The following is a 27,286-nucleotide window of genomic DNA, read 5'->3' as shown; positions in this document are numbered from 1 at the left end:
AAGTTTATAAATTTATATTTTTTATATGAAAAATTGAAACACTTTGTATATATTTTTTAAAAATTTGATGTGACATTTTTTCTTACGTGATCCGATAATACCGTTCATCTTATCTATTTCGCTACGAAGATGTTTGTTATAAATGAAATTAAATTCGATTGGTTACAATATCATTACGTATCAAAATCATTATATTTTTTTTTAAAAATTAATTTAATGAAATACGTTATATCGATATAAAGAAATGCATAATATCGATATTTATAAATTTCTATATCTACTTCACGTGACATTGAAACATTTTCTTGAGAAAGTTTGACGAAACACTTCGACTGTCTTTTAATCTTTCGGAACACCAACAGACAGTAGTGATCTCACCTTGCGAAGGTGAGCTAAAGTATTCATGAAGAAATTGGAAATACCTTTTCTCTACAGGATAATTTTGAAAATAAATTACTATATAATTATTATATATAAAATTAAATAACAAAAAGATGAGCTTTAAAATATAAATAAAATAGAAAAAAGTTTGGACAATGAAGTCAGCCATATGTGTCCGAAAACGATACCTTCTTCCCTTGGCATATCAACCAAACCCAACGTTGATTACAGCTGTATTCACGTCCTCTCTCTCCTCAAAAAATTTTTTTTATTCTCTTAATAATTTATTCATCTAACCTAATTATTCCCACAAATATATTTCTCTTTTTTTTTTCGTTCCCCCTAGAACTAAAAAACAAATGCTTTACTTTCTCCGTCTATTTCGTGACAAATTATGCAAAAAATAATTTATATAAAAAAGGGTATCTTTTGGATAGAACTTCAATATTTATTTACATATATACATAGAGAGACAGAGACAGACAGAGAGAGAGGGAGAAAACGAAGGAGAAGGGGAGAGATTTGTAATGGGAAGGAAAATAGAAAAATAAAAAAAAAAAGACAACAGGGAGCTTCCTCGTGATCTGTGCAGAGTCTTACGTGAAAACCCAGATTGCCTTAAAGCCCTCTTTTAAAGCCTTTGGAGAAAGTTTTTGTTCCTTGTTTTTTGGTCTTCTTCTTCCTTCGACACCCAATTGTTGTTCCCATTCTTTAGAAAGCTTAGTTCCTTTTGGAGGAGGAGGAAAAGAAAATTTGTTTTTGGAGGAAAAAACAGAAAGAAGGAAAGGACTTTTGGGACTCTGGGGAAATGATGTTGTGATGTTTTCCTTTTTGGGAAATTTGTTTCCTTCAGCTTTTGTATGAAGAAAAAGCTTCATTCAAAGGTGGGTTCTCTTTCTATGTTTATTGGATGTAAATTTATTTCCTTTCTGTTGGGATTTTACTTTTATATAAATTTGGGTTTTTTTTTCCTTTGTGTGTGTTGTTTTGAGGCGACTTTGACTTTTATTAGTTTGTTGGGTGCAGATTGTCAGCTGGTCTTTTAGTTGGGTTTTAATGTTTTTGTTCGGTTTGCAAGTAACCAACAAATATTTGTTGAAATTCAATGTGAATCTTCCATTTTAAGTTGAAAATCTATGTGGATTTCCATTTTAAGTGGGAATTTGGTAAGATTTCCCTTTTGAGTTCGAGTTAGAAGGCATTTATTTTTTGGGTTGGTTGATGGAAATGTATGCTAAAAGAGAAGAATTTGGAATTCTAAGCACGATATTTCTTGTTGTTTTTAAGTTGGGATTTTAATAAAATATATAGTCTCTTTACTCATCGAAGCTTGGTTATGGTAACTATTGGCTTAGTTGAGGTCAATTTTCTGTTTTAGGAGAAACTTTAAGAAGCTAGAAGGATAACTGAAGCCGGATTGGATTGTTAAATGCAGAATGAAATTTTAGTAACGATACAGAAGGCCTTGTTAATTTATATGGTCAATTTGATGAGTATAGAATGATAAATAAAGTTAGTTTAGGAAAATTGATTATAGATGGCTGGTTTCCTTGCATGACTGTTTCTAGGCATATTCTTTTCTTATGGCTGTGTAGAACATGAGGTGTCCAGTAGTTCTAGCATCTTTAGTACTCTTTTTCACAGAAACCATAACACAGGATTTCCTTCTGAAAGAAGTAGCAAACATGCTGAATTCAGTTCTTTCGATGGTTTGCAATGATGTCAACTTTTGCTGCTCCTTCTATTTGGCACATAACTATTGTTTACATTGCAAGAGTTTCAGATCTATTTCAACTTGAGGATTTCTCCCTTTCCAGTTCTTAGTCTTCTATGAGCTAGTTGATTTTTTGTTATTTTCAAGTGATTTTTGATGTTCTGTTTGAACCATTTCTGAATTATCTGGAAAGTTTTGAACTTGTAGGAGAATAAGAACAAAAGTAATAGAAGCACATAAGTGCGCGAAATTCCCTTTAAGGGGCTATTTGCTGAGCTTGGGAACAACTGGCAGTGTGACATTGCTTAATCCTGTGTAGATGTTCACATTAATTGTCAGGAGATCCTGGGGTTTTCATTTGTTCTGTTGAATTTTGCATAAGTTTTAGCAAAGGGTGCAGAGAGAAAAAATGATCAGACCTATGTTTAGGATAAGATTCATGTGTGTCCCTGTAACTTTGATATGATATTGATCATGGCCTGAAATACTCTGACAAAGAAACTGTTCGTTCGTTCATTGTTGCTGAAAATGCCAAGGAAAGTGACTTATCTTTCTAGTTTCTAGTATATGATGTCAGGATGGAACATCAAGCTTTTGAACTTGGCAAGATCATCTGACTCTTGCTTAGGGTTGGAATCTTATATGCTGACATTGGAAGCTTGTTTAGTTTGGGACCTGTATTTTCCATGTCTTAATAAATAACACAAAATATAGGATTGCATCGATAGATCCTACTATTTGTTTTCTTTCCTTGCCACAAGCATGGGGTTTTGATCAGACATTTATCATGTGGAAGAAATAAGAAGGTCCTCTTATCCGCATTACTACTGGAGCCTTTTATCATTCTGTTCAAAATATTAGGTTGAGGTAGTTAACAGGGATGACATGGTCCATACCAGCATAATGCATATGATAATACATATGTTGGTTTGTGTTTCCCAGAAAACACTGATTAAACTATTGCAAGTACTTGACTGACTTCAACCAAAAATTTTCTTGCTTAGGCTACTCTGTTGCACCACCTATATGTCGCTTTGTCAACTTTTCTATTTAATTAAACTGATTTCAATTTGAAGTTATTAACATGCACACTGTGTCACCTAGTGAGGCAATAATTTTGCTTCAATATTCTTCTGAGTTTGTTTTTGTGATCTAATCTTCACATGCCTTCTGAAATGACAGGGTTGTTGAGCTGTCATAGCTTAAGCTTTTTATTCAATGGGGAAAAATTTGTGACGATAATGGATCCTCAGGCTTTCATCAGGTTGTCAATAGGCTCACTGGGTCTGAGGATTCCTGGATCAGCCCTGAATTCTTCAAAAGCTGGAATTCATGCATTCTCTTCCCCATTTTCCTGTGAGATACGACTCCGAGGTTTCCCTGTGCAAACAACATCGATTCCCTTAGTATCCTCACCTGAAGCTACACCTGATATTCACAGCATTGCCTCTAGCTTTTATCTAGAAGACTCTGATGTGAAGGCTTTGCTGACACCTGGCTGTTTCTACAACCCCCATGCATATCTGGAGATTTCTGTTTTCACGGGGAGGAAGGGGTCACATTGTGGTGTTGGAGTCAAGAGACAGCAGATTGGAACATTCAAGTTAGAGGTGGGTCCTGAATGGGGTGAAGGAAAGCCAGTAATTCTTTTCAATGGATGGATTGGCATCGGCAAAAACAAGCATGAGAATGGAAAACCCGGAGCAGAACTTCATTTGAGAGTAAAACTGGATCCTGATCCAAGATATGTATTCCAGTTTGAAGATGTGACCATGCTGAGTCCTCAGATAGTACAGCTTCAAGGCTCCATCAAACAACCAATTTTCAGTTGCAAATTTAGTCGAGACAGGTGATGTAAAACTATAAATTTTTGTCTGTCTTCCATTTGTTGAAGTTAAAACTTTTGAAAAGCATCAATTCCTCGGGCTTTAAAGTATATTTTGGACCCAGTTAGATGACTCTTGGAAATAATATCTAGGTTGGCTAGGGAAATTGATAAAATTGGAAACTAATCCGAACTTGCTAAAAGTAATAATGAGAGGACAATTTAAGATATATATAAAAATTTCCTGATAGGTAGTATATTGACTCTTATTGATCTTTGTTTTACCTTTTTTTTGGGGGGGGGGTTGGGGTGGTGGTTTACTGACTTTTTGTGGTCATGAAATCAGAAACAATTCTTTGTTATTTTCTAGTCATTTGTTCATTGTTAATGAAACCTTTCATGGTTGTTTTGAACTGGCAGGGTAGCACAAGTGGACCCATTAAGCACTTACTGGTCAGGTTCTGCTGACAGTTTAGACATAGAGACAGAGAGAAGAGAGAGGAAAGGATGGAAGGTGAAGATACACGATCTCTCTGGCTCAGCTGTTGCGGCAGCCTTCATAACCACTCCCTTTGTGCCATCAACAGGTTGTGATTGGGTTGCCAGGTCCAACCCAGGAGCTTGGTTGATTGTTCGTCCAGATATTTGCAGGCCAGAGAGCTGGTTGCCTTGGGGAAAGCTTGAGGCTTGGCGTGAGCGTGGCATTAGAGACTCTATATGCTGCCGATTTCACCTCCTGTCTGAAGCCCAAGATGGAGCAGAGGTTCTCATGTCGGAGATACTTATTAGTGCTGAAAAGGGTGGCGAATTTTTCATTGATACTGACAGACAAATGCGGCAGGCACCAACTCCAATACCAAGTCCACAAAGCAGTGGAGACTTTTCAGCATTAAGTCCAATTGCTGGTGGCTTTGTAATGAGCTGCAGAGTCCAAGGGGAAGGTAAGAGCAGCAAGCCATTAGTGCAACTGGCCATGCGGCATGTGACATGTGTGGAGGATGCTGCCATCTTCATGGCACTTGCAGCAGCTGTTGACCTCAGCATTGAGGCATGCAAGCCTTTCCGAAGAAGGATAAGGAGAGGGTCAGGCCATTCTTTATGAAAAAGTAAAAAGAATTAAGGTGATTTATTTCCATGACCAAAGAATGGCTCTATTTGTGTTGATTTCTGTAACATTTGGCATTGTGTACAGGATCTTCTGGTTTCGTCTGTTCAAAAATTGTTCAACACATTTATGGTGTCAGTACAGCCTACATGACACCTATCTATCCAGTCTTCAAGCTGGGGCCTTTGTACAGCTGGTGAGGTTATTCTGTTTTTCAGTTCTGATAGGCTTGGGGGAGATTGAATTTTTACCTCCCTTAACCCTCACTGAATTACCTCCTCCCTTAGGATGATTGGTAGATTTCTAGCTTTAGACTTAACCAAAGTCTAGTCTGCACCTTTGGCTGTCATTAGCGTCATGATGTTTTCACAGCCAATGGTTAAAGCTTGAACCCCCGCTTCCACTGGTTATAATTGCCACTATTGTGTGAAGAAACACAGGCATTATGGCACCTGAGTTACAGGTTAGGTGGCTGAGACAAGGACTCTTTCACTGGTCATGCAACCAAATGCGTGTGCCAATTTCCACTAGTCGCTCACTAACGAAACATTACATATGGAATGTTTACATTATATCTAATTTGATTCATTGAAAGCGTTGGGGTTGGTAGGGTAAAGAGTTTCTCAATGAGGCTTTGAACACATGATGTGGAGCCAAAGCCTTGTTTCCGGTTGATGCGTTGAGAAGTTAGCCTTGTTTCCGGTTGATGCGTTGAGAAGTTAATTTTTTGTTATATCTATATGGATGAATGGCCATTATGACACAACATAGCCAACTTTTGACATGGCCAAGTTACCATATCATTTGGATTGTTAAATAAGTTAACAGTTTGGAGAATGGTTGGGTGTGAAAACTTAATGGAGAAGATAGAAAATGTACAAGCTTTAAGGAAGCTGAGAGGGAAAAGAATTCTGGGTTCCACATTAATGAATAAGATAGTATGAGGGTCAAAAGATGTTCCTCCCATTAAAATGCCAGAAGCCTAGGTGCTTCTCTTCCGAGATATTGAGCATAATTCCATGTATGTGTGGCCATTAAAACATACAAGTCCCCATTTTTCGAGCTTGAAAGGCCTCACTCTCCGTAAGCCCCATGCCTTGGGCGAGGGTGCTATTGGGCGCTCCCAACTTCTGTGAATAACCTTCGGAAACATGAGGCATCGGTTCACTAGCACGCAATCTTAATGTCATCACTAAATACCTCATAAAATAAGCATGACTTCCATTTTACACCCAGGATTTCGTTTTCCACAGTGTGCAAAACCCAGACACAGAACCAATTAATTGGCATGAGCATAGCAACTTGTATTTGCACACTTAATTTCGGAACATAAAAGGCACGCAAGATATGTAGTTCAAAAGACATCTTAGCTGCATTCCATCTGCGCTGATAGTGGCTAGAAATAGAAACAGAACATATAACAATCGTCCATCCATGTCAAATTTTTTGAGTTACAGCCAATGATAAGAAGCTGTATCTCACTAAGCCTCTGTTGTTTGAAACAACTTTTCAACCTCTGTTATAGTGCTTCGAGCATCTTCGAATTCTGGGCCTTCCTTCTCATTTGTTTCGTCCAACTCAGCCTGATATTCAGTACGTAATTCATTAAACTTCATTCATATATTAAGGTATATGGATTACGGATAGGAAATTAGGAAACCCAAATGCAACCGACTGTAGCAGCATAGTTTATAACCCAAATGCCATAACGAAGAATGAGGGACACTAAGAGAGATGGGTGGGAATAGAACTCTTTCATTCTATTCCGTGTTAGTGCGAAGAATGTGGAAGTTAGTTATTGATCAATAAGAGCAACTTCAGCTCTAATTATTCTTCTTGACCTAAAGTACATCCGCAGATTCAGTTATACACAGTGTGCAGTGTACGTATAGGGCTACCTTTCTCAACATCATCCATGATCTATTTGTTGTAAGCCAGGAATACACCTATTTTAAGGAATGCAGAGGTTTGGGACAATCCTTATAAATGCTATCAGGACCTATTTTAGCAAGAACTAAACACTGTTTGCATAGGCCATGGTAATAATATATTTCAATCATGGATTAGTTAGCAGACTTGATTGCCTGACCATCCAGCCTTAGTGCAATACAAACTCCAATACTGAAACAAAGCTAATGAAATGATGTATGAATATCATTTCTCCATGCCAACTTCTAAATCAAAATTCAGTCAGGACCAAATCATTAATATATGAAAAGCTGACCGGGGTTATCTATGGGACTCTTGCAGAACAAATGATGAAAAAGAATCATATCACAGCTCATTAGCAGCATATTCATCAAGCTAAATAACTTCAGCAAATACTAGTTTTAAAAAAAAAATAAGCAAGAGAGATAACAATGATAAAATGTACAATACCAGAGTTCCTTTAAGGTCAGCCAATGATGCCTCTAGACGCTTGCGACAATCAGGGATCATCATCCTGGATTCAGCCAGCACATTTTCCTGCAAGCAGATAATAATTTATATGTATGACAATAGGCAATAGATGAAGAAAACAATTTACATGCAGTAGTTCCAATTTCCAAATTATAGGTACTCATTTTTACCAGGTAAACTAGAATCGCAAATTAAAACTAGCACGGGGATTCCATAAATGGGTTTCCTCAACAACTTACACCCTCTGCAGAACCAAGAGTTCTATAAAGGTCATTATTAACCAAAACAGTATTACCTGTTGCTTGAGGTCATAAGGGTCAGCTCCTTTCTCTTTCATGTCAGCTGTTTTTGCAGCTTCTCTTTCAACCTCTTTCTCATAGGAGTGCAGCTCCTTAACAATTCGTTTGCAAGTCGATGTCTTGATTTTCAGATTTCTAATTGTTGCCATGGCTAACCTGTAAAAGCAAATGCTTTCCATTACTGATTTCGACACCATAAATCAAAAGAAATGTCCCGTATGGCTTTGGTTCAATAAACGGTAAATTATTCATACTTTCCGCTCACATTTCTAGCCTCCTATTTACTATTACTTTCCTTACATTTTCTCGGAAACCAAACATATGGTTTGGGTTTTTCTGGGAGAAAAAGATTTGGGTCGGGGGAGAATCGTTTGAGGAAGTGGAAAACTACTAATGATTATTGTTTTAAAATTTGAAGAGATGGGTTTGATCGATCTTGTTCGATAAATGCAAAGAAAAACCCAAAAAAAAGGGGAAAAATACATACCTCAAGAAATGAGAGGGGATCTGAAGGTGAGAGGACTGAGCACTAAGGATTTGAAAGTGAAGCTTCAAAAAGTAAAAGGCAGGCCGAGGATGAGAGCATGGGAGATATTCTTAGAGCGGAGGCCCATTTTCTTCTCTTTTCTTTCTTTTTTTTTTTTTAAAAAAACAAATATCAAGGAAAGTTCAAATGGTTTAATGCATAAATAATATCAGTGTGTAATGTAAATTTGGGGTTTTAAGTTTTGTTTTTAACTTATAATTGATTAAAAAATATCTAATTATTAATATTTTCCAGTTATTGTTTGGTAAAAAAGAATTTTGATGCTTGTAATATAATAAGTACAAGATTATATAGTGTTTGGCCATTTGCAGGACAATATTTACTTATTTAAGGGAAACCCAAATTCTTCCTTCTTATGATTTTCCCAAAATCCAGTAAACAATATAGACTTGCCAAAAATTTTGGTCATATTAACTCAATTTTGTTTAATTTACTTGATTTTGAGATTTGGTTGAATAGTACATAAAATTCTCTCACTATGAACCTGTAAATCTTCCTTGAGTGTGCTTGTCCTCTTTTAAGTTACAAGGTCCAACCCAACCATTTTGTTCAAGGAGTCAGTTCAAGAGATGGATTATGGATACTACAGTTTCTGGAATATAACATCTTAAAAGTGGTATTGCCTTCAACTTTCAAGTCTGTAACTTCATGTGGCAGCAGGGAACAGGGCACACCCTCGCCTGATTAAGAATCTACTTCAAGTTCCAACAGAGCTAAATGGCTGAAGAGAGTCCTTCATCAAGCTCTAAAATTTACAGAAAGATGGGACAAAAGGAACAGTGGTATTATTTTACAAAATAATGCTCCGCTATGAATCTTCTATTTCCCTATTGACAATTATATAGTCATTGGGGCAGAAGCTACTACAACATTTCATATATTCAACATTGGAGCACAAGTACAACATGAACCAGAATCACCTCATGAATCCAATGGCTGCCTGCAATCTTTCAATTCCTCCCCTTCTTCATTTTAACAGGGAGACAGTACAATTGCACCAGTGATAACCCTTCATGTATACTCACTTTCACTCGTAATAACGCCACCATTTCCCAGGCAATTGGTCAAGAATGTTTCCTCTCCCACTTGCTTTCACGTCTACCATCCCTCTCTCTCCTCTCTAATACCTGCCTGGACTTGCTCCCTCTAGATCCATGCCTTTGAGAAGATCCAAAGCCACCTGATTGTCCATCAAATGCAGACACTAACTCTGGATCACCAACACTACCTGTGTCTCCTGAGTCCTTACTTCCATCAAAATTTTCTTCGTAACTGCTGCTACATTCATCTGCACGGTCACGGGATTGTAAAATGGTGGGTGGCTGGCCCGAAAACGATCGTGATCCTGACAGAACAACTGTTGGCATTGCAGCCATCGATGAACTAGTGGTATTTTCAGGTTGCAGGCTGCTACTAGTAGTTCTTGTGCTTCCTTCATTACTTGATCTTCCATTTTCCCTCTCACGATACCTTTCCCGAGGCCTACTGCAGATGAAAACATTACATGAAAGAGGAGGAATTATCAATGTCGGGGAGATTAATGCCAATTGTCAAATTCCATGCAGTGTCAATAATGTTGTATTTAGGCACAAATTAATATGGTTCCAAAAGGGGAAAATAGAAGGTAGAAGTTACCTAATAAGCATCATAATGAATAGGATATAGCCAACCAAGCCCAACAAACAGCATGTTACAATGGCTATTGACCAAAAGTAGAACATATTCACAGAAAATTCAGTTAAACATACACAAAACATAGACAACTCTTATTCTTAAATTAGCATAACTAGCTGCTAATATTTTATCAGAAATCAAGACACTTATAAAATCCATCTCATCTGCAATCTTGTGTACTTGAAGGGAAACAAAAACGAGCAGACAAATATTACGCCAAATTCATCAAGCCAAATAATCATAGCTTAATTTAAGTATTCTCAAAAGTAAATTAAGATTAAGAGGTTATCTTACAACTAATGGCTAGAATATAAAAATAATATTATTTTGTCATGATAGATTTGGTAATTTTTTATGAATGAATGCTTAACCAGATGGGGGAAAAGATTAAAAAAAAAGAAAAGAAAAGAATAAGCCATCTGTTTGACAAAGATGAAAAAAAGCCATACCTACTATGAGATGAAGGGAAGTCACGCCTTGAAGATCTTAGTCCAGATTCAGCCTGCTCCAATTCTCTCTGAAGTTCTCTCTGCATTTCAAAAGCCAAGAAACAAAAATGATCTTCCTGTAGTTGCAATTTAAGACACCATCAACTAGGAACATTCATGACAATGAGAATCACAGAGAACCAAAGGATGTAATGTGTCAATCACATAAAGTGAGAACACTCAGCATGCAAAGGCATCCACAGTACATGGCAGTGGTTCTGTGATATTTTATGGAAAGACAAAAAAAGGATAGGCATGTTTCAGAGATAATAAAGGCATTTTCAGCAGATGATATGTGATGGTCTACCTGAATTATCAGCCAATTTTCTAACTTGTAAGTTATACAACACTAAAGAAGGCCTATAAAGTTTTGTAAAATTTAATTATACTAAATTGAGATTGATAAAATCAGCAAGCGCCATGCCTGTGTTTGCCTCTCCTTTTCCATATCAAGATTGTGACGTAATTCCCTTGTTTTAGCTCGTTCAAGTTCCAACAAGCGCTGCCTCTCAATGTCTTTTTCAGCTTCAGCAGTCCTTTCCCTGACACACAAAAGGCAAGCTGTTAGCACTATTGTGCATAAATTTCCTCACTCTGAAGTTATATTATTTCAATAATCTGGAACTGAGCAACACAAGCAAAACCTATCAAGTTCTTGCAAAAGCTCAGCTTCTCGCAAAGATGCCTCTTCCAGGTATTTTTGACGAGCACGCCTCATAAGAAGTTTCTGTTGCCTGCGAGCTACTATATCGTCTTGAAGTTTGTTCTTCTTGCTGACAGTAATAGTATCAGATCAAAATTATGACTATAAAACTTAAGATTTCTGGCACCTAGTTGAGAAAAGGCCTCGAAGCTTTCATCAAGCAGAGCATGTGAAATGATGTTTGAATTGTAAAATTGGGAAAAGAAATAGGCCAAATCTTGATTAGTTGGTGAAAATGAAGCCAAAATATACCAACTTTTATTCTATGTTCTTTCTCCCCTTGTAAACATACAGCTTTGAACGTTGAAGTAAAAATGGTACTTACAAAGAACGAATGCAATCCTTGATTTGCTGAAGACGGTTTTCATCTCTCACAGGAGCTGGGAAAAAACAAAGTTGCATGATAAATTAAAAGCATTAGGGTGCTAGATTAAGACCATGTTATTTACACGGAAAAAAAGGGAATGATGAAGACCATATTAAAAACAGAAATATTACTGGCTAGACGCGGAAGCTGATGTCCATCTTCAGAGTCTTTCAATGATTCTTGAAGGACACCTTCTTTCTGAATAAGATCCAATTCCAATTCAGCCTCCTCTAGTTCCTGTAGCATATGAAAGATCAAATAAACCCTATCTGGAAGTCCAAAGTAGAAACAGCAAATGTTTACCAAGCTTACCATAGCCTCTTGGTCAGTTTCCCTTGCAAAAATATCAAAGTATGACTGAACAGAAGTTAGATTAGCAAGGACCTGTTAAAAAAATGGTAATAGTTAAAGATAGGATTATGAAGAGCCAAAAAGCCAGCATCATTAGAGACATAAGACAGTAGACATTCATAACAAAAGAAACAGATTGGTAGAGAGGTCAAAGAGGAAGAAGAAAACTGTGAAATAAGCATTGCGAATGGTCTACTATATTCTTGTCTAATTCCCTACTTAAATTTCTACAAAATCAGAATATCTTCTCTCTCTCTCTCTAACTCATAGAATACAGGTAACAAGCTAAAATGGTAGCCTTTAACACAAAAGGAAATCTTTCCTACAATACTTATAATGTGACACTAAAGCAAGGAGAAAAAACGTTTTACCCATGATGTGAGGTAGTTAAAAATTACCTACAGAAGCACTGATAGCAAAAAAAGATGCAAGATCTTTCTAAAACTTAGTAAAATAAGTGGAGAGCAGAGCTCTGCTGACTGCTTCCATGGATGCCAAAACCAAATGCAATAGCTATCCATGCTTGCTGACTGCTTGAATTTTTGTTTTATTTATTTATTTTTTTAATATGGGAAGAAAATAGAGCATAGAAGGTACCAAGAGGGGCCACCCTACATACAAGGCTAGTTCTAACAAAAGAGAGAAAGCATTTTGTCTAACCAGAAACTGTTACCAATTGATCCAAAAGTATAAGTATAAAACCAAGTTTTCGTAAGCAACTATATTTTAAGAAAGATCAAATTAGCAGAACAGGTGCTGAGCAAACAATAATTAGTAGAATAGGCTTTTTAGAGTAGAATTATGGCCGTTTGACTGTTTAATGCAAGGCCTATCTGCAAGAACTTAACAAACTGCAAAACTGTATAGAGATTTAAGGACGATTAAATTTAATAGGATAGGCCTTTCGGAGTGCAATTATGGCTGTTCTAATCATTTTATGCAAGATTTATGGAAGACATGGAGAAACTGCACCATTGCAAAGAGATATCAGGCAAGGAGAAACAGAGGAAAGAAAAGGAACACAAGGAAGGGAATGCCAATCAAACAAACTTTAAGAGTTAGAAAGCTAACATATGAATGAAAGTTGTCAAGTCAGACCCCAAAAGACATTCATCTACTAATGAATTTGAATTGAGAAAACATAATTCTTATTAAACAAAGAGATGACAATAGTTGATCAAAACTTTATGTAATATAATCATACAACATGACATAAAACTGGTATGATGTACCGATATATGAAATACTAAATTGTGTGAAATCAAAGTAAAAGCAAATTTTTGCAATCAATTCGTGTTGTGGTCGATACCAACTTTCGAACAATAATATAACAGAACCTTTAAAAGGTAAAAATATAAAGTTGAATTCATAATCTCTTACCTGAAGAACAGATTCCCGGGTGCTCCCAAATTCTGGGTCAGATTGTTTTGCAGAACTTGAAGAGAGCACTTCTTGCAGGACCTTTATACACAAAGTAGGTCAGTCTATTATTATAATGGCTACAAGTGAATAAGCATAAATTTGTGGATCAAGAGAAATCCTTATATACATAAGATTTTATGTACTCATACAAACACTTAACATGTATGTATGGGCATGACATTAGCATATAGAAAATGCATTTTCTTTTTTTTGCAGCCAAATACCATTGCATGTCCTATACCTCTTACAAATGTACTATAGCATACCTCTTTGGCATCATCTCCTTCATTTCTCAATCTACACAAGACTTGGCATGCCTTCTTCTCAAGATCTGGAAGTCTGTATTCTATAGAAGGGAAGAAGGAAAACAAGAAAACACTGAATAAAATGCACCCAATATTTCCTTATTTAAGCTAGATGTATTTTTTTAAAAAAAAAAAGACAAAGAGAACATACCAGCTTTGGAAAACCCTAAAGTCTCAATATTTTCCCAAACCTTTTGAGGAATCAAAGAAATATCTTCAGCTGGTGAGTATAGACAAGCACTAGTAATAAGTGCTAATGAAAGTTTAAGTAATGGTCCCTCACAAATAGGGTAAACAAGCCTGCCCAAGCCATATAGAAGACTATCAGCTGCTGCAAGGAAGGATTGTAACTGATGCCTATCAGCAAACGGGACATAATCCACGAGAAGCGCCATTGCACGAGTCCTCAAGGATAATGACACATCTGTTGATGCCAGAACAGCCACCTGATCCCAGGTACTTGAGACCAAAAGTGAAATTATCTTTTCAGGAATAGAAGGTACTAAGCCTGGTGAAACTATCTTACTGCAAAACTTAGAAGACTGTACCATTATTCCTCCATCTACATCTTGTCCTACCAATCTACCCAAGTGCTGAAGCACTATAAAGCGTTGCTCAGGTTCAGGGTGGCCCAGCATTGTAAGAAACATATTAACTAGAGGAGGAACTTCACTTTCATGAAGGCTATGGATGCCTCTTATGCATAATATTGACAACCATTTATCAGTTTGCAAACGCCAAGAAATTTTTGGTGCCTTGCTAGAAAAGTTTTTTATTGCAGTACAAATAGAATCAATAACATTATCAAGAGGAAAACCAAGGGGCACTCCGAGAAGGCAATCAAGCATCACAGATGCAACTTGCCAGCACGCATTTTCTTGGAGCATCAATATTGTTCCAGCAAGACCTTCAAGACCAGTTTTCCACTGAGCTGGCAACCGGTCAACTGATTTAGAAGGCAAAGAATTTTCATTCTTATACCCTTCAGCATTATGAATTGCTGGAGCCATAGACAACAAACATCTTGAGTACACAAAACATTGTGCTGATGCAATAGTAAGCTTCTTTGCCAGCTGATGATGAAGAGACCAACATTGCTCAATAGTTGGATAAAGCTTTGAAATGACACCCTCTAAGTCTTTTGTAAAGTCCTCTATTTCCTCTTCAGACAGATTGTAATTTTTCTCATTTAAGACAATAGCATCAAAGCTGTTACTTTCCAGATTTTCAGAAATTTCATTTGGAGTAGAGCCATGCAATATATCGTTAAGAAACCATGAAAAGGATTCTGAGCCACTTTCACCAAGTTTCCCGGAGTCAGAAAAGGGAGGCAACTGAAGAGGAACAAAATTAGAGACCCTTAGATGCTGAAGCAAGAAAACTTTGCAACTTTCCATGACAGCATTAAAAGCACAGAGATAGTCATGAAAAGAGGTACTTGGCTCAAAAGCAGTGAAATCAGCCCAGAATGTTAATGACTGCAATATTTCTCTTCTACGTTGGAAGGATAAATCTGGAAAGACAGAAGCCAGTATGAAAATTGTCAGTGCTCCGCTGAATGCTTTCTCTAGAGAACTATCTTGATTCTCATTTCTTTGTCTGATGTTACTGAAAAGCTCATCAAAGCATAAAGACTCAAAATTGTGACAAGAATCATCAACTAACAATTTCTCCTCATCAGACACCTTATGCAACGAATATGAGATAATTGGCTTTAACAGATGTAATACAGAATCAAGAAATGACGTGTCACAATAGGAGGCTCTACAAAGGGATACCAACACTAGCACAACTCTTGGTATCTCAGGCACCAGTGCTTCCATGTGCTCCACAACAATGGCTTCTAACACGAAGAGAATTATAGCTTTGGCATTTTTCGCAACATGGCCCTTCAAATGAGTACAACTGCTGTGTGAAGTAGCTTGGTCCTTGTGGAAAAAAGGCCATGAACACAAATCAGAAAACCAGCACAAAATATCAGGCACAACAGCAGAAGGTAGTGATTTCAGCTGCAACCCAACAGCTTCCAAAATGATTTCCCCAAAAGCTTCAAACTGCTTTTTCATATTTGGAAAGAATTTACAGAGATCAGGGTAGATGACCCGGAAAGATTGATATCTATGCTGCCCATCAGCAAGATCAACGCCATTAGGGATTGGAGAGTCTTGTTTATCCCCAGATTGTTCAATCTTTAGATCTTCATGTTTAGGATCAACAAATTTATCTACTACCGCAAGCTCATCTGCAAATATAGAGAGTAAATATGTCAGTTCTGACATGTCTGAAGTAAGGAAAAGGCGCTCCTCTATGAACTGTTTTGCATTTCGAGATATTGCCATCCAGCCAAGAAAGCGAACAAGTGGAGAAGTAGAATGAGAAAATGTGGGTATTTTCTGCATCCAGGCTGAAGGAGGAATCAAGTTTCCATGGCGGAAGCCATTGTTGATATTGACTGCAAAGTCTGAACCAACACCACCACCACTTGAAGCAATTACTAATCTTCGCAGCAGTATCCAGCGGCGTTGTAAACCATGTATCTTTTCAGGATTCAACTGGCACTGGCCTTCTTTGAACCGACAAGAGAAAGATGTTAACATCCCATTAAGGTAGTTAGCAGATTGCAAAATAATATCAATCACATGTTCAGGGGTGCAATGTAGCTTAGTGGCTGAGTGCAACAGAAACACAAGACACTGCATGAGAATTTCATGCAAAGAATGTTGTTCTCCTTGCAATCGTCTAATCAGAAAATTGCACAATAAGGACTGATTTTGTCGAACCAAGGTGACAGCATCTGCTGACTGTATATCAAAGGGAGATATCTCTATGACTTGTTCATCGGATTCTACAGAGTAGCTTTCACAATCTTCTCCATCTGACAACTTTTTGTGATACTTCCTATCTAATTCAGCAGCCTCAAGCAGTATTTTAAGGACAACCTTATCTCTGTTCTTTTCAAGATGAGATATTGTCTGCAAATTGCTGTTAGTCTTCTTAGTAACCCTTCTAAGCTCTGACATTTCAAAAGTCTTTGGAATTTTAACCCTGCAGACATTCATCTTGTTCATTATATTTGAACTGGCTTTAAGAGATATCACAAAGAAGGGATTGACATAGCATTCTGCAGCCAAGAGCAAAGCATCTATAGCAGCATCATGGCTTTCATGAGAAATCTCATGCTGTGAGTGCAAATCTGAAGCCAAGCGCTGAAATTCAGATGCCTTAAGCTCGCAGTCTCTGAAGTTCATGAGTTGCAAATAGTCTGCTTGCAAGTTGTAGTATTCAGCAGCGAAACCAGCATCCAAAACTAAACTGTTTTGAAATTGATTAGAAATTTTTTTCTCAACATCTTTCTGTTCTGAGTTTAAATCCATTTGGTTTAATTCCAGAACATTTTCATTAGGAATGCTACAAACATTAGTCAGCGTGGTACTCCGAAGTTCTGGAGGGGCAAAAAGAAGGCTAACATCTTCTAAAGCATCCATCTTAACAGCAGTCTCAAGTACATCTGTCTTGCCATCAGACTCACAATGTAGGACAGGAGAAGCATTCAATGATTCATGCTCAACATCTTCAGAAATGGGAGATATGCACATGTCAATTTCTGGAGGTAATTGTATGCGGGGTTCCAATATTGAAAGAAGGACACTGCATTGACAGTTGGCAAAAACCCATCACCATCTAAATAGTGTAACACACAGTAATATTCCCTGATGAATTTAGCAATCTTAGTTGAAATACAAAATTTGGGAGATGGATTTTAAACTTCCACGGAAATATAGGGAAAAAATATGTTTTCCATGCTGCAACTGATCTGAACTTGTCCACAAACTTGCAATTGCTAATAGCATAAAAGATGCAAATTCTCAATTAGGTATTACTCTAATATATGTTATAGGTCATCATATCATTCTCCAAATTATTTCATCATGCTATGCTAACAAGTTACAAAAGTAAAGTAGTTCAAACTTCCAGATAACATTTCCTACCAAAATATTCTAAGATATTATATACCAATAAAATGATAAGAAATCAATTGCACGAGATACCTAGGGGCAACTGATCGACGCCTCCATTCAGATTCAATCGAAGGAAGAACAGCTGGCTTTTGAACCGCTGTACGGATGATATTGAGGGCAATTAGACAAGTTTGCTCTTGCTTCTCCAGGAAAGCAAATGATACATCACCAAAGGCTATTTTGCTTGTTGATGTATATATGGCAGGATCGAGAAAAGGCTCTAGCATCTCCACAAGAAAGAGAATATTGTGCTTGACTTCCTGAAAGGTGAACAATAACACAGTTAACATGATTTCTAATGATAAAATGAGGGAGAACTTGTACTAGATGGTAAACCCGATGAAATCGATTATTTTCTCTTACAGGTAGTATACAAATGGTGTTCAGTCTGTTCTGAAAGGTCCCATAAAATTTTGACAGTTTTCGCAAAAAATAAATGATACGTACAAGAAGAAAAGATGGTTTAGTACCTTATATTTCCCTAGTATATCATCCATGTGACCCGACAGAACTAGCACTATGTATTTAAGAGCAGCACGAGCACGAGCCATTGAGTGGCGGGCTCCCTGATAAGAGATATTAAAAGAAAAATATTATAACTATGTCACATCAGAGAAACGAACAGAAAAGATTGCTGTAAGCAACACAAATGCACCAAAAGAAACATATAGCTGATTCCAACCTACTTAACACCTGCTTTTATCTGTACGCCCAAAACTAACTAAAACTAACGAGCCCATCACCTGGATTACGATAACACGGTAACAAATAATTAAGGATAACACCATGTTAAGCATTGACCTAAACCAGTTCATAAAACAAGTGGAGATGCCTTACATATCCCATATCAGTTAAATTTCTTGGGATCTTATAGGCATGGGAGGATTCTCCCTGAGATATCAGGAATGTTCCATGCCTTGTGCTATGATATGGGTTTGCTAATTTTCAGCATGGAGGCTTTGCTATTTCACCAGAGGTTTAGGGTCATACAAGGTCCGTTAAAAATAATTAGAGATCTAACAATTCAGATTGATTGGTCAGGATGAGTTCTATCTTTCAACTTTTGGTCATCATAATGCAGCACTGGTCTTATGGGAATTCACCAGCAGCGAGTATCATACATCCCCAATCATATGCACATCAAAACAATTAACTAAGTTAAACTTGGTATATCACAGCCCTGATATTGCAATGATGTCATAGCTGTTATGCATTTATGCTACATTTCGAACTAGAGATGAAAATTTTGCAACAAGAATCAGACTAACAAACTGAGAAGTCACAAGCATTACACAAGGAAAAGATGTTTAAAAACTATCTGAATTGGATATCCTCCAAAGTTTTTAAACATAAAAAGAATGTTTTATGAGTAATACTGTTGTGGTCATTCTCAACCAAAGACATGGATTTAAAGGACACCAGCAACTAACCATGTAACAAACAATCCCACTCAGTTATAAACTGTAAAGATCTGTCAAATTGATCTCCTGGGCCTAAATTTTATACTTGTATAAAAATATAAATACATGTTTTAAGTGAAAGGGTCATGCCTTATTCTCTATCTTTCATTTTCCATTTTTCTCCTTCTGTTTTCAGAGTTTTGTAATTAAAATATAAAACTGAAGAACTATACCTGGATTATGCCCAAAAGGTCCTCCACAAGCTCCACAGTTAAATCAACCTGCGGCAATTAAGTTTCAAGAAGAGAAATTTAAAAAAATTATAAGAACAACTATAAACAGAAATGGCAGTCAGTGGTGTATCACCAACCGTAGAGTACAAAGCTTATACTATGAAGACATGCTCCACACCAACCTTTGCAATGACCTGAGTAATCCAAGGAGCTAGCACGCCACAACATAGGTCAATTAGAACACATGCAGCCTTAGCCTGTAAAAGAAATTGAGGTTAAACCAATTTGTTTCTTTAAGTTCATGAATCTTATGAAACATAAGCTTTGAGATATTAAGGAGGTTTTTACTTGTATAGGGAGAAAAAAATTGAAGGGGGCACAAGTCCTACAAGCTGCCATAAATAGATCCCATTTCTACCCACATAGTTGGTTGCAAGTCAAATCATTTACATGTTTACTATAACAATTGACTTTGGCATATGAAATTCCAACTTGCATGATAAGTTGAGAGGATTTTCCCTTTTATATTATGTATACGGTTATACAAATTTGTAGGGCAGGTAGGCCATTTTTTATATTGCACAAGCTTGTGCTTAACGTGGTTTTGTGTCTCAGAGGAAGAGAGAGAGAGAGAGAGATCATGATAATGTCAATACTTCTGTCAAGATAAAAAAATATTTACAAACTATAAAAGAAAATGAAAGAATAACTGCTACTGGGATAATTAAAATGAACTGAAAATTACGGACATGAGATGGTGAATATGATGACAAATAGCCAGCACAGGCTTGAAGAAGTGGATGGTACAATGAAGAAGATGCTGTAACAACAATCTGCATCAGAAAGCACAGAAATGAGCCATACAAATTGAAAGTTATAAAAATTAAAATCAATCAGACCAACAGCATTAAGCTGAAAATTATTTTTTTTCTCACATATACACAAACATTTACAACAAGAGCAACAGCAACCTGAGAGAGAGCTTGTTGAACAAAAGGCTGTTTCCATTGAGAAAAAGTATCATCAACATGATCAGAAGGACTGCTCATGAAAGGACGAAGTGCTAAAACACCACAAAGAACCAAAATTAAACAAAAAAAGAAGTTAAATAGATTTAATATAACAGGCTCAAGAAATTAAGTTCAATTATGGTAATTACTATCATACAATGTTTGACAGATTTCTGCTGCAAACATAGAAATAATTAACAACTTTTATGAAGAGGAAATATTGGCTCATCCAATTCAACAATTTTTAAGATGAACATCAGCATGAGGGCTTTTTTTTTTTTTTGTTAAGCAGCATTAGGTCTTAATAATTCAAAATAATACTTTTTGACTTTTCCAGAAAAGGTCAACATGACAATTGACAGGTATAATTTTTGACTTTTCCAAAAAACCTTTAAGAGGCAGTGACGTGCCAATCCCATCATATAACTAGTGAGTTACAACCTCCTTAAAAGCTGATATGGATTTAGTCACTCTACCTGGCAGCAATGCTTGTACAAGTGGTAATGCAGACCAAAAGTCAGAAGTACTGTCTTCTAATTTGCTGCAGAGCTGAGGCTATAAAACATACAAAGTGCAAATCTAAATAGATAGATCAAGATGAAAGAAATCATCATAGTAAGTACAATAATCCTTAAAGGGCATCATATCCCTGAAACTGTAATTGACCTGAGACGCACAAGCATAGAGAACATGTAAAATTCCTTCTTCCACTGCCCCCACATCCAAGACATTAAGAATGCTAGGGTCCCACTGATCATCTATCACTTGGAATTCCTCCCCAAATAATTTTGAGTAATCAACCATGGGAAGAGGATTAAGTAACTCTGATTTTGATGACTCATCCAAAACTGGTGTAACTTCAGCGGAAGGAGTTAATTCGTCTACCATTGTAAGTGGCTCTGTAAGCTTCTGAAGCATTCTACAAGCCTGAAGATATAAGTATAGCTGGGTAAGCACATTATCTTTAAGTTGAAACTTCATTACAAAGGTAAAAAGACAGATATCTGCATTACCATTCTGCAAACAGTCCCTAGGTTAGAATCTTTATATGCTTTTCTCAGCAGCACAAAAATTGCATCTGAACGGAACGCTATGGAACTGGAAGTGGATAAGACAAAAGGTGAGGTGTTACGAGATCTCCTTGGCTTCCCATGCAAAAGAGGAAAAGAAACATATTAGTTTTCTATTACTTATAATGATTCAAGAATTTTATGAACATAGAGATATACACACATTGTCACCAATAAACAAACATATAACTCAGATAATACTAGATATAGAATTGTTCAGGCAGGTGATAGTCACAGAATAATTACATATTAATATCAGAATCATTGCAGGTATCTTCAAGCAATATAATAAAAAAAGAGGAGAAGAAGATATAATTCTCTTTCTATACCTGAGGGATATGTTTCTAACAACAAACCCAGTATAACTCAGTTAAATCTTGTCTTAAATCACCCTTTCATCTAAGTGAATCCTTAGGACTATGTTGCATGTCACTAAACCATCTAAGTTGGCATTCTTGTAAATCATCCAAAACTGGTGCCACCTTGACCTATTTGTAAGTTTCTTTTTATAAATTATTTTCTACTTATTCAGCATTCAGCACCATATAGCAGCACTCTTGGAGAGGCACTAAAAAAATTTTCACCAGAGATTGGTTGATAACTTAGCATCACAGAGTGCTCTAGTTGCATTTTTCCATTTTACCAAGCCATATATAATCCCATAAAAATATCCTCCTCAAGTTCTCCTTCCATATTAAAGTTGCATATTTCTTTTAAGAACAAAGAAAAGCAAGAATATAGACGCTGATTTTTGACAGAATAAAGAATACCTAAATATTTCCATCAAACAAATAAAAAAGAAAATTAAAGTAACTCTCTAATTACCAATCACCAGACATAATTATGCTTACTGAATCAAAGATAAACTACTGCAAATGACAAAGAAAGGAGATGTAAAAAGAGCAAACGAGATACCTCAAAGTTAGAGGAAACTGTCAGTAATGACAATGACTGAGTATTTCTAGGAACTTCAGAATCAGCAATATTGCCTGAAGATCTGGCAGTATCTCTGTAGTACAATCACACCATGGGCCATCAATTTAAATAAAAACTAACCAAATAGTCTACACATGCTTAAGCAAATTAATAAAGAGGTTTCTAATTTTCAATAAAGAGGGCAAGATAAACCTACCTTTCTTTCACGATGTGAAGTATTGGATAAAAAGGACCAGCAAGCATCGCCAGGAAACGTAAATTGGAATCAGCAGCATCTGAAAAATTGGCAAAGTCTGCCTGCAAAATGACAAAAAATATGCCCAAAAACCAAAAGCCATGATGAAGGAAATACCGGAAAACAAACACAAAAAATAAGAAAGAAAGAAAAGGAAAGATACTGATGAAATAAGAAGAAAATGTACCTCAAGATGGGGAAGGAACACAAGTAATCGATTTGTCATGTCTTGAAGCAACTACAAACTAATGGGCATCAGAAGGCAATGAACAAAGAAACATGGTGATACAAGGCAGCAACACTGAGAAGCATTATGGGCAACGTTTTCAAGATGCTCACCTGAAGATACATATCATGAGCATCTTGTTTGTGTGACATAATTTGCGGCAATAGGTGATTAACAACTGGCTGAAACTCTGGTTCAAGACCAGTCACTGAGATCCCAATCAACTGAGGCAAGAAATATTTAAACAATTTTAGTGCCAATAATAAAAATAAAATAATAAATACTTCAGAATTATTAAAATGATCTATTCAAAAAATATAAATTTAACTCTGAAGGAAAATAGGTGCAATAAGCCTCTTAGTGACCATCAAACAGCAGTAATTGTCATATTGTAGCCTATGATTCAAATAAGGACACAGGATTTGCCATTACTTTCATTTTCATCATTTCTTACAATGTCAGATAGTGAAATTTTAAGCATTATTACAGGCACCATCCAAGCTCTCAAAGTTCATGTGACCCAATTGTGAGAATGAGATGTTCTCTTAGTAGTATCTAAATGACCCTTATGAGAGGTGACAAAAGAAAGTCTTGACTACGACCTCATCAATGCTTCACAAAATAATAAATTCACATGCAAAGGGATAAAAACATCTACTACAAAATAAGAATTCACATGCATCTAACTTTCTAACAATAACTATTAGCTTATTCAAATAACAAATATGTACTAAACTGGGGGAGGGGTTGGGGGGAGGAGAATAAGGAATTCATGGAGGAATGAGTCCCCAAGGACTACATAATTCTCATATTTACCTGAATAAAAAAAATTGCAATTGGGTTTCCTCGCAAACAAGATATTCGTACATAACGGCATGGAGTGTAGTTCATAGGATACATCATATCACGGCGAGGTGCCTCACAGCGGGGGCGAACTCTTACAAATGTCTCTGGCTGTAAGAAAAATCAGTCACTAGACATGCAATAAAATTATTGGACATAAGTTGCATTCTAGAATCCAACATGCAGTGATGCTACCATGACTACCAAGATAAATATCACATTGTAATTTCAATAATGAATAAAGGTGAAAGAATGCAAGTCATTGCTACACGTAATTAGTTGTTGCCGGGTAAAAGAAGAAGAATCTTAATTGATATAGCATCATGAAACTTTCAAATTAGGGGATAGTTTTATTCAACAAAGAGGCAATAAAAATATTATGCATTCTAGTCTAGCCCTTATTCAAAGCTATGAACTCCTGTCATGCTAGAAATTTTCCAGGTTGTTGGCTGGGATTTGGAGTATACTCTATGCTTGCTCACTCCATTCATTCGCCCTCTTGCTGGGTCAAGTCTCCTTTTGCAAGGTCTCAGGAAATGGATACTTATATGGACCCTTTAAAGGCTCTTTTGATGCTCTAGGAGAGGATCACAATGCACTTAGCCTGAATCATTAAGTCTTTTGTTCCCCCAGTATACCGATGAACAAGAAAAATTAATGCAAGATGTTTTATTATTATTATTATCTTTTTTCTAATTTCACCACTTGCATCTCAACTCAGAAGTCTGTTAATGCGGGGAAATCAAAGGCCAGACCACCAAGTAATGCAGAAAACGGTGTTGCCGTTCAGTAGACCACTTATAGGAGTGAAAAAGGATGTTAATTATGTTGCACATAATGAGATTGATATAAGCCAAAGAGTAAAAACTTCCTGAGAATCTCTCATTTAACAAGTGAAATACTACTTGTCTGCTTTCAGAGAGGCAGTTACAGTCAGAGAATGCCAGAAGGGCAATCACTCATTATTATCACCAGCATTCTTAGGATCACAAATATCATGGCAATTCTAATTCAAAAATAAATAAATCAGCACCTGGTGCTCTGCAGCAGCTAAGGAAATTAGACTAAGGAGTCCATAACAAGCCTTCAAACAGCTTTATTGGATACCTAAGTTATTTCTTAGGAACTACCCTCTCCAAATTGCTCATTCAGCTTCTTGAGAAAACTTATTTGGAGTGAAAGTCATTTCAATATTCAAGATATTGTGAAAAATTAAACTTTAGTCATCTGCTAAAAAAGAAAAATCATCCTTTTTGCAGCAAATTTGATTTTCATCTGGTGTTTCTACTTTCTACATGAAACTAAAACTTAGCATGTCAGCAAGAAGAGGTAATAAAACAAAACATCACAGAAATAAGGAAGTAAAGACAGCACTTGGCAAAATGTGTACACATGAAATAAACTTAACCATATGGGGCGATACAAGTTGCAAACAGTTAGGTTAGCAAAACAAAGTAAGCACGGAGATTTAGATAAATTTTCAACATAAGAATGACCAAAGGAAGTCAAACCTATATGGCAATAAGTTGAAGAATCAACCTTATAGCGTAAGCCAACAGCTATCTCCCATTCAAGCACCGATTTGTTATAAATCCTTATATGTGACAATAGGCAAGGTTCCTGTGAAGAAGGAAACCAAAGAAAAATACATTTAGACACAACTAGAACATTTCCATTGACTTTCTCATTAAAAGTCCAGCAAAGATATTCAGAATCTACGACATATTTACAATAAACCAGAGGAAAGCATGAATTTATCAAGCAACTCTCGCAGTAAAAGTCTCCAGGCAGTACTAATCACTTGAAATCTCACCTTTGTCTAGGTTAATGGAGTTTGGAACTCCAATTAGTAGGAAACAAAGAAAAACAAGATCATAAATGGGCTTATATTACATTCATGGAATCATCAGTGTTCAGCTCCTAGAGTTATACATGTATCAATATCCACAGTGCCATAATTTCAGAATTTTAGCATAAACAGAATAGCACTCAAAATTTGGTATAACTTCATGTTTGATCCTTCCATCATTTCTCTTGTTCTGAAAAGGATCAAAAACCACTGTTCGAAACAGGCATGTTTACTAAACTAGTCTTCCTATTCATGTTAAAAACAAACGAGCAATTCTATGAAAATTTATTCAAATGTCAAAACAAAACAATAAACAGACAAAACCCAGAAACACCAAACCTTAACAAAATAGGAAGAAGAAACAAACTTTTAAGCACCAAAGCAAGAACAAAAAAAGAACCGCAAAGCCATAAAGAGAACACCAAAAATGAACATAAATAGATACAAAAACAAAACCCAGAAATATTTTCCACATATAAATACCAAAAAAAAAAAAAGAGGAAACCAGAAAGCTATAAACAGCTACTTACATCAAGCTCAAGCAAGATCCATTCCTTAGTATTCGTAGCAGTGGACCAATGAGTCCTGAGGTCGGTGTCAAGAACGTTAGAGGCTTTCTGAGAGGGTGACTCTCGAGATGTTGCTTTCACTTTGTAACTCAATGGCTTCACCCTTGGCTCCAATTCTATCTCCATTTTATCCTTTTCCTTCTTCAAGCTCTCAAAAGCTTCTTCTTTCCCTCTATTTCTCGGTTAAAGCTTTCTGGGTTTTCAATTTGAAGAAGGGTGGAGGGTGTCCTGTTCTGTTTTTTCCTCCTGGACTCTGATTGAGAGAAAGATAATCCCTTCGGTTTAATTTAATGAAGAAAAGAGAAGACTTTCTCTTTGATGGGAACTGGAATGGAAGCTTTTTGGTTTTCCTTCAATTTGCTCGACTGATGGGATTGAAGTTTGAGGGCTTTTGGTTCTGGGTAAATTGATCTATTCAGCTTTGGGCTTGGGATTGGATTCAAGTTTTGGGCCTTTTGGTAAATTAATGAAGCTTTGGGCTTTACGTAAAGATTTATGTTCCATTTATTTCCATTTTTGTTTACACATTTATATTTTAATTGATGAAGTTATCAGAAGTACTATAATTGTTTAAAATTTTTTAAAATTAATTTAAAAGATTAAAAAATTGGAAACCACAATTGAAAGTAAAAGGATTAAGGATTATTTATGAAATTTGTTTAAAAATAATTAAAAGTTAGGTGAAATTTAAGATTACTAAAAGGATTAGTCTACAGTCTTTGTTCAGATTAAGAAGTAGGGATCTTATAGTCAAAGGCCCAAAACTTGAATTAATATTAAAAGATATTTTATTCTTTTAAAAATAAATAAATATGCCAAATTTAATAATTTTTTTTAAGTATTAATATAAAAGAATATTTCAATAAACAATTAATGGTTTAATGTGTAAATTTAAGATAAATGATAGACCCACGTGACTTGAATTAGCTTTATAATTCCAGATCTACCTAGAATATAAAACCATACGCTATACTTGCAATTATTAACTACGTAAAACAAATATTATTTCATAAAAAATAAAAAAAAACCTTAAATTCAATTCGAGAAAATCAGACAAAATTGTAGTCACTTCCTATATAAAATTAAAAAATTTGCTACTTTATTTTTTATTTTTCTTTTTACAAAATAAAAGATAAAAAATTAAAAAAAATTAAAAATGTATTAGCCAAACGGAACTTAAGTGCAATTATTGAGCACATGACGATAAATATAATTTTATTCGATAAAATGAGACACTTTAAGATTTAATAATGAATATATCTTAAGGGCACGTTTTTTGCACTACTATATTAAGATTTGATTTTTTTGCTTTTTC

General features: G+C 36.0%; 3 protein-coding genes across 6 annotated transcripts; 1 reads left to right on the top strand and 2 right to left on the bottom strand.

Annotated features, from left to right (window-relative positions):
- On the top strand, positions 831-5,471 carry LOC18599718. 2 transcript variants are annotated; one of them, XM_018121691.1, is made up of 4 exons: positions 831-1,265; positions 3,278-3,944; positions 4,341-5,026; positions 5,113-5,471. In XM_018121691.1, the coding sequence occupies exons 2-3, from the start codon at positions 3,337-3,339 to the stop codon at positions 5,020-5,022; spliced, it is 1,290 nt and encodes a 429-aa protein (XP_017977180.1). In that variant the 5' UTR covers positions 831-1,265; positions 3,278-3,336; the 3' UTR covers positions 5,023-5,026; positions 5,113-5,471. The 2 variants fall into 2 exon arrangements, with proteins under 2 accessions (XP_017977180.1, XP_007029857.2); XM_007029795.2 differs by having other exon boundaries at positions 4,341-5,344.
- On the bottom strand, positions 6,305-8,326 carry LOC18599717 (tubulin-folding cofactor A). The gene is made up of 4 exons (XM_007029793.2): positions 8,212-8,326; positions 7,721-7,880; positions 7,405-7,491; positions 6,305-6,608 (listed from the first exon to the last, which is right to left on the bottom strand). The coding sequence occupies exons 2-4, from the start codon at positions 7,871-7,873 to the stop codon at positions 6,507-6,509; spliced, it is 342 nt and encodes a 113-aa protein (XP_007029855.1). The 5' UTR covers positions 7,874-7,880; positions 8,212-8,326; the 3' UTR covers positions 6,305-6,506.
- Positions 8,751-26,316, bottom strand: LOC18599716. 3 transcript variants are annotated; one of them, XM_007029789.2, is made up of 26 exons: positions 25,933-26,316; positions 25,093-25,173; positions 23,527-23,664; positions 22,824-22,934; positions 22,672-22,722; positions 22,446-22,546; positions 22,229-22,322; positions 21,257-21,388; positions 20,910-21,170; positions 20,720-20,798; positions 20,205-20,296; positions 19,983-20,066; positions 19,416-19,490; positions 19,234-19,281; positions 18,071-18,166; positions 17,631-17,860; positions 13,733-17,229; positions 13,543-13,622; positions 13,235-13,315; positions 11,816-11,887; positions 11,635-11,740; positions 11,462-11,516; positions 11,078-11,206; positions 10,858-10,975; positions 10,395-10,474; positions 8,751-9,756 (listed from the first exon to the last, which is right to left on the bottom strand). In XM_007029789.2, the coding sequence occupies exons 1-26, from the start codon at positions 26,095-26,097 to the stop codon at positions 9,336-9,338; spliced, it is 6,477 nt and encodes a 2,158-aa protein (XP_007029851.2). In that variant the 5' UTR covers positions 26,098-26,316; the 3' UTR covers positions 8,751-9,335. The 3 variants fall into 3 exon arrangements, with proteins under 3 accessions (XP_007029851.2, XP_017977135.1, XP_017977136.1); XM_018121646.1 differs by having other exon boundaries at positions 20,720-20,792; XM_018121647.1 differs by lacking the exons at positions 23,527-23,664; positions 25,093-25,173; positions 25,933-26,316 and having other exon boundaries at positions 22,672-22,729; positions 22,824-22,912.

The sequence above is a fragment of the Theobroma cacao genome, chromosome 5 (genome assembly GCF_000208745.1).
Source record: "Theobroma cacao cultivar B97-61/B2 chromosome 5, Criollo_cocoa_genome_V2, whole genome shotgun sequence".
NCBI lineage: Eukaryota > Viridiplantae > Streptophyta > Magnoliopsida > Malvales > Malvaceae > Theobroma > Theobroma cacao.
The sequence above is the reverse complement of the archived record's forward strand: the minus strand, read 5'-3'. Positions and strand labels throughout refer to the sequence as shown.

Excerpts from the sequence above, each read along its gene's own strand:
- LOC18599716 (XM_007029789.2), bottom strand. The coding sequence starts at position 26,097 with ATGGAGATAGAATTGGAGCCAAGGGTGAAGCCATTGAGTTACAAAGTG. Across the intron at positions 20,799-20,909 it reads TCTATGCTTGTGCGTCTCAG|CCTCAGCTCTGCAGCAAATT; the intron begins GTCAATTACAGT and ends TATGTTTTATAG. Across the intron at positions 10,475-10,857 it reads AAAAGGAGAGGCAAACACAG|AGAGAACTTCAGAGAGAATT; the intron begins GCATGGCGCTTG and ends TTTGAAATGCAG.
- LOC18599717 (XM_007029793.2), bottom strand. The coding sequence starts at position 7,873 with ATGGCAACAATTAGAAATCTGAAAATCAAGACATCGACTTGCAAACGA. Across the intron at positions 7,492-7,720 it reads CTTATGACCTCAAGCAACAG|GAAAATGTGCTGGCTGAATC; the intron begins GTAATACTGTTT and ends ATCTGCTTGCAG. Across the intron at positions 6,609-7,404 it reads CTGACCTTAAAGGAACTCTG|GCTGAGTTGGACGAAACAAA; the intron begins GTATTGTACATT and ends ACTGAATATCAG.
- LOC18599718 (XM_018121691.1), top strand. The coding sequence starts at position 3,337 with ATGGATCCTCAGGCTTTCATCAGGTTGTCAATAGGCTCACTGGGTCTG. Across the intron at positions 3,945-4,340 it reads TGCAAATTTAGTCGAGACAG|GGTAGCACAAGTGGACCCAT; the intron begins GTGATGTAAAAC and ends TTGAACTGGCAG.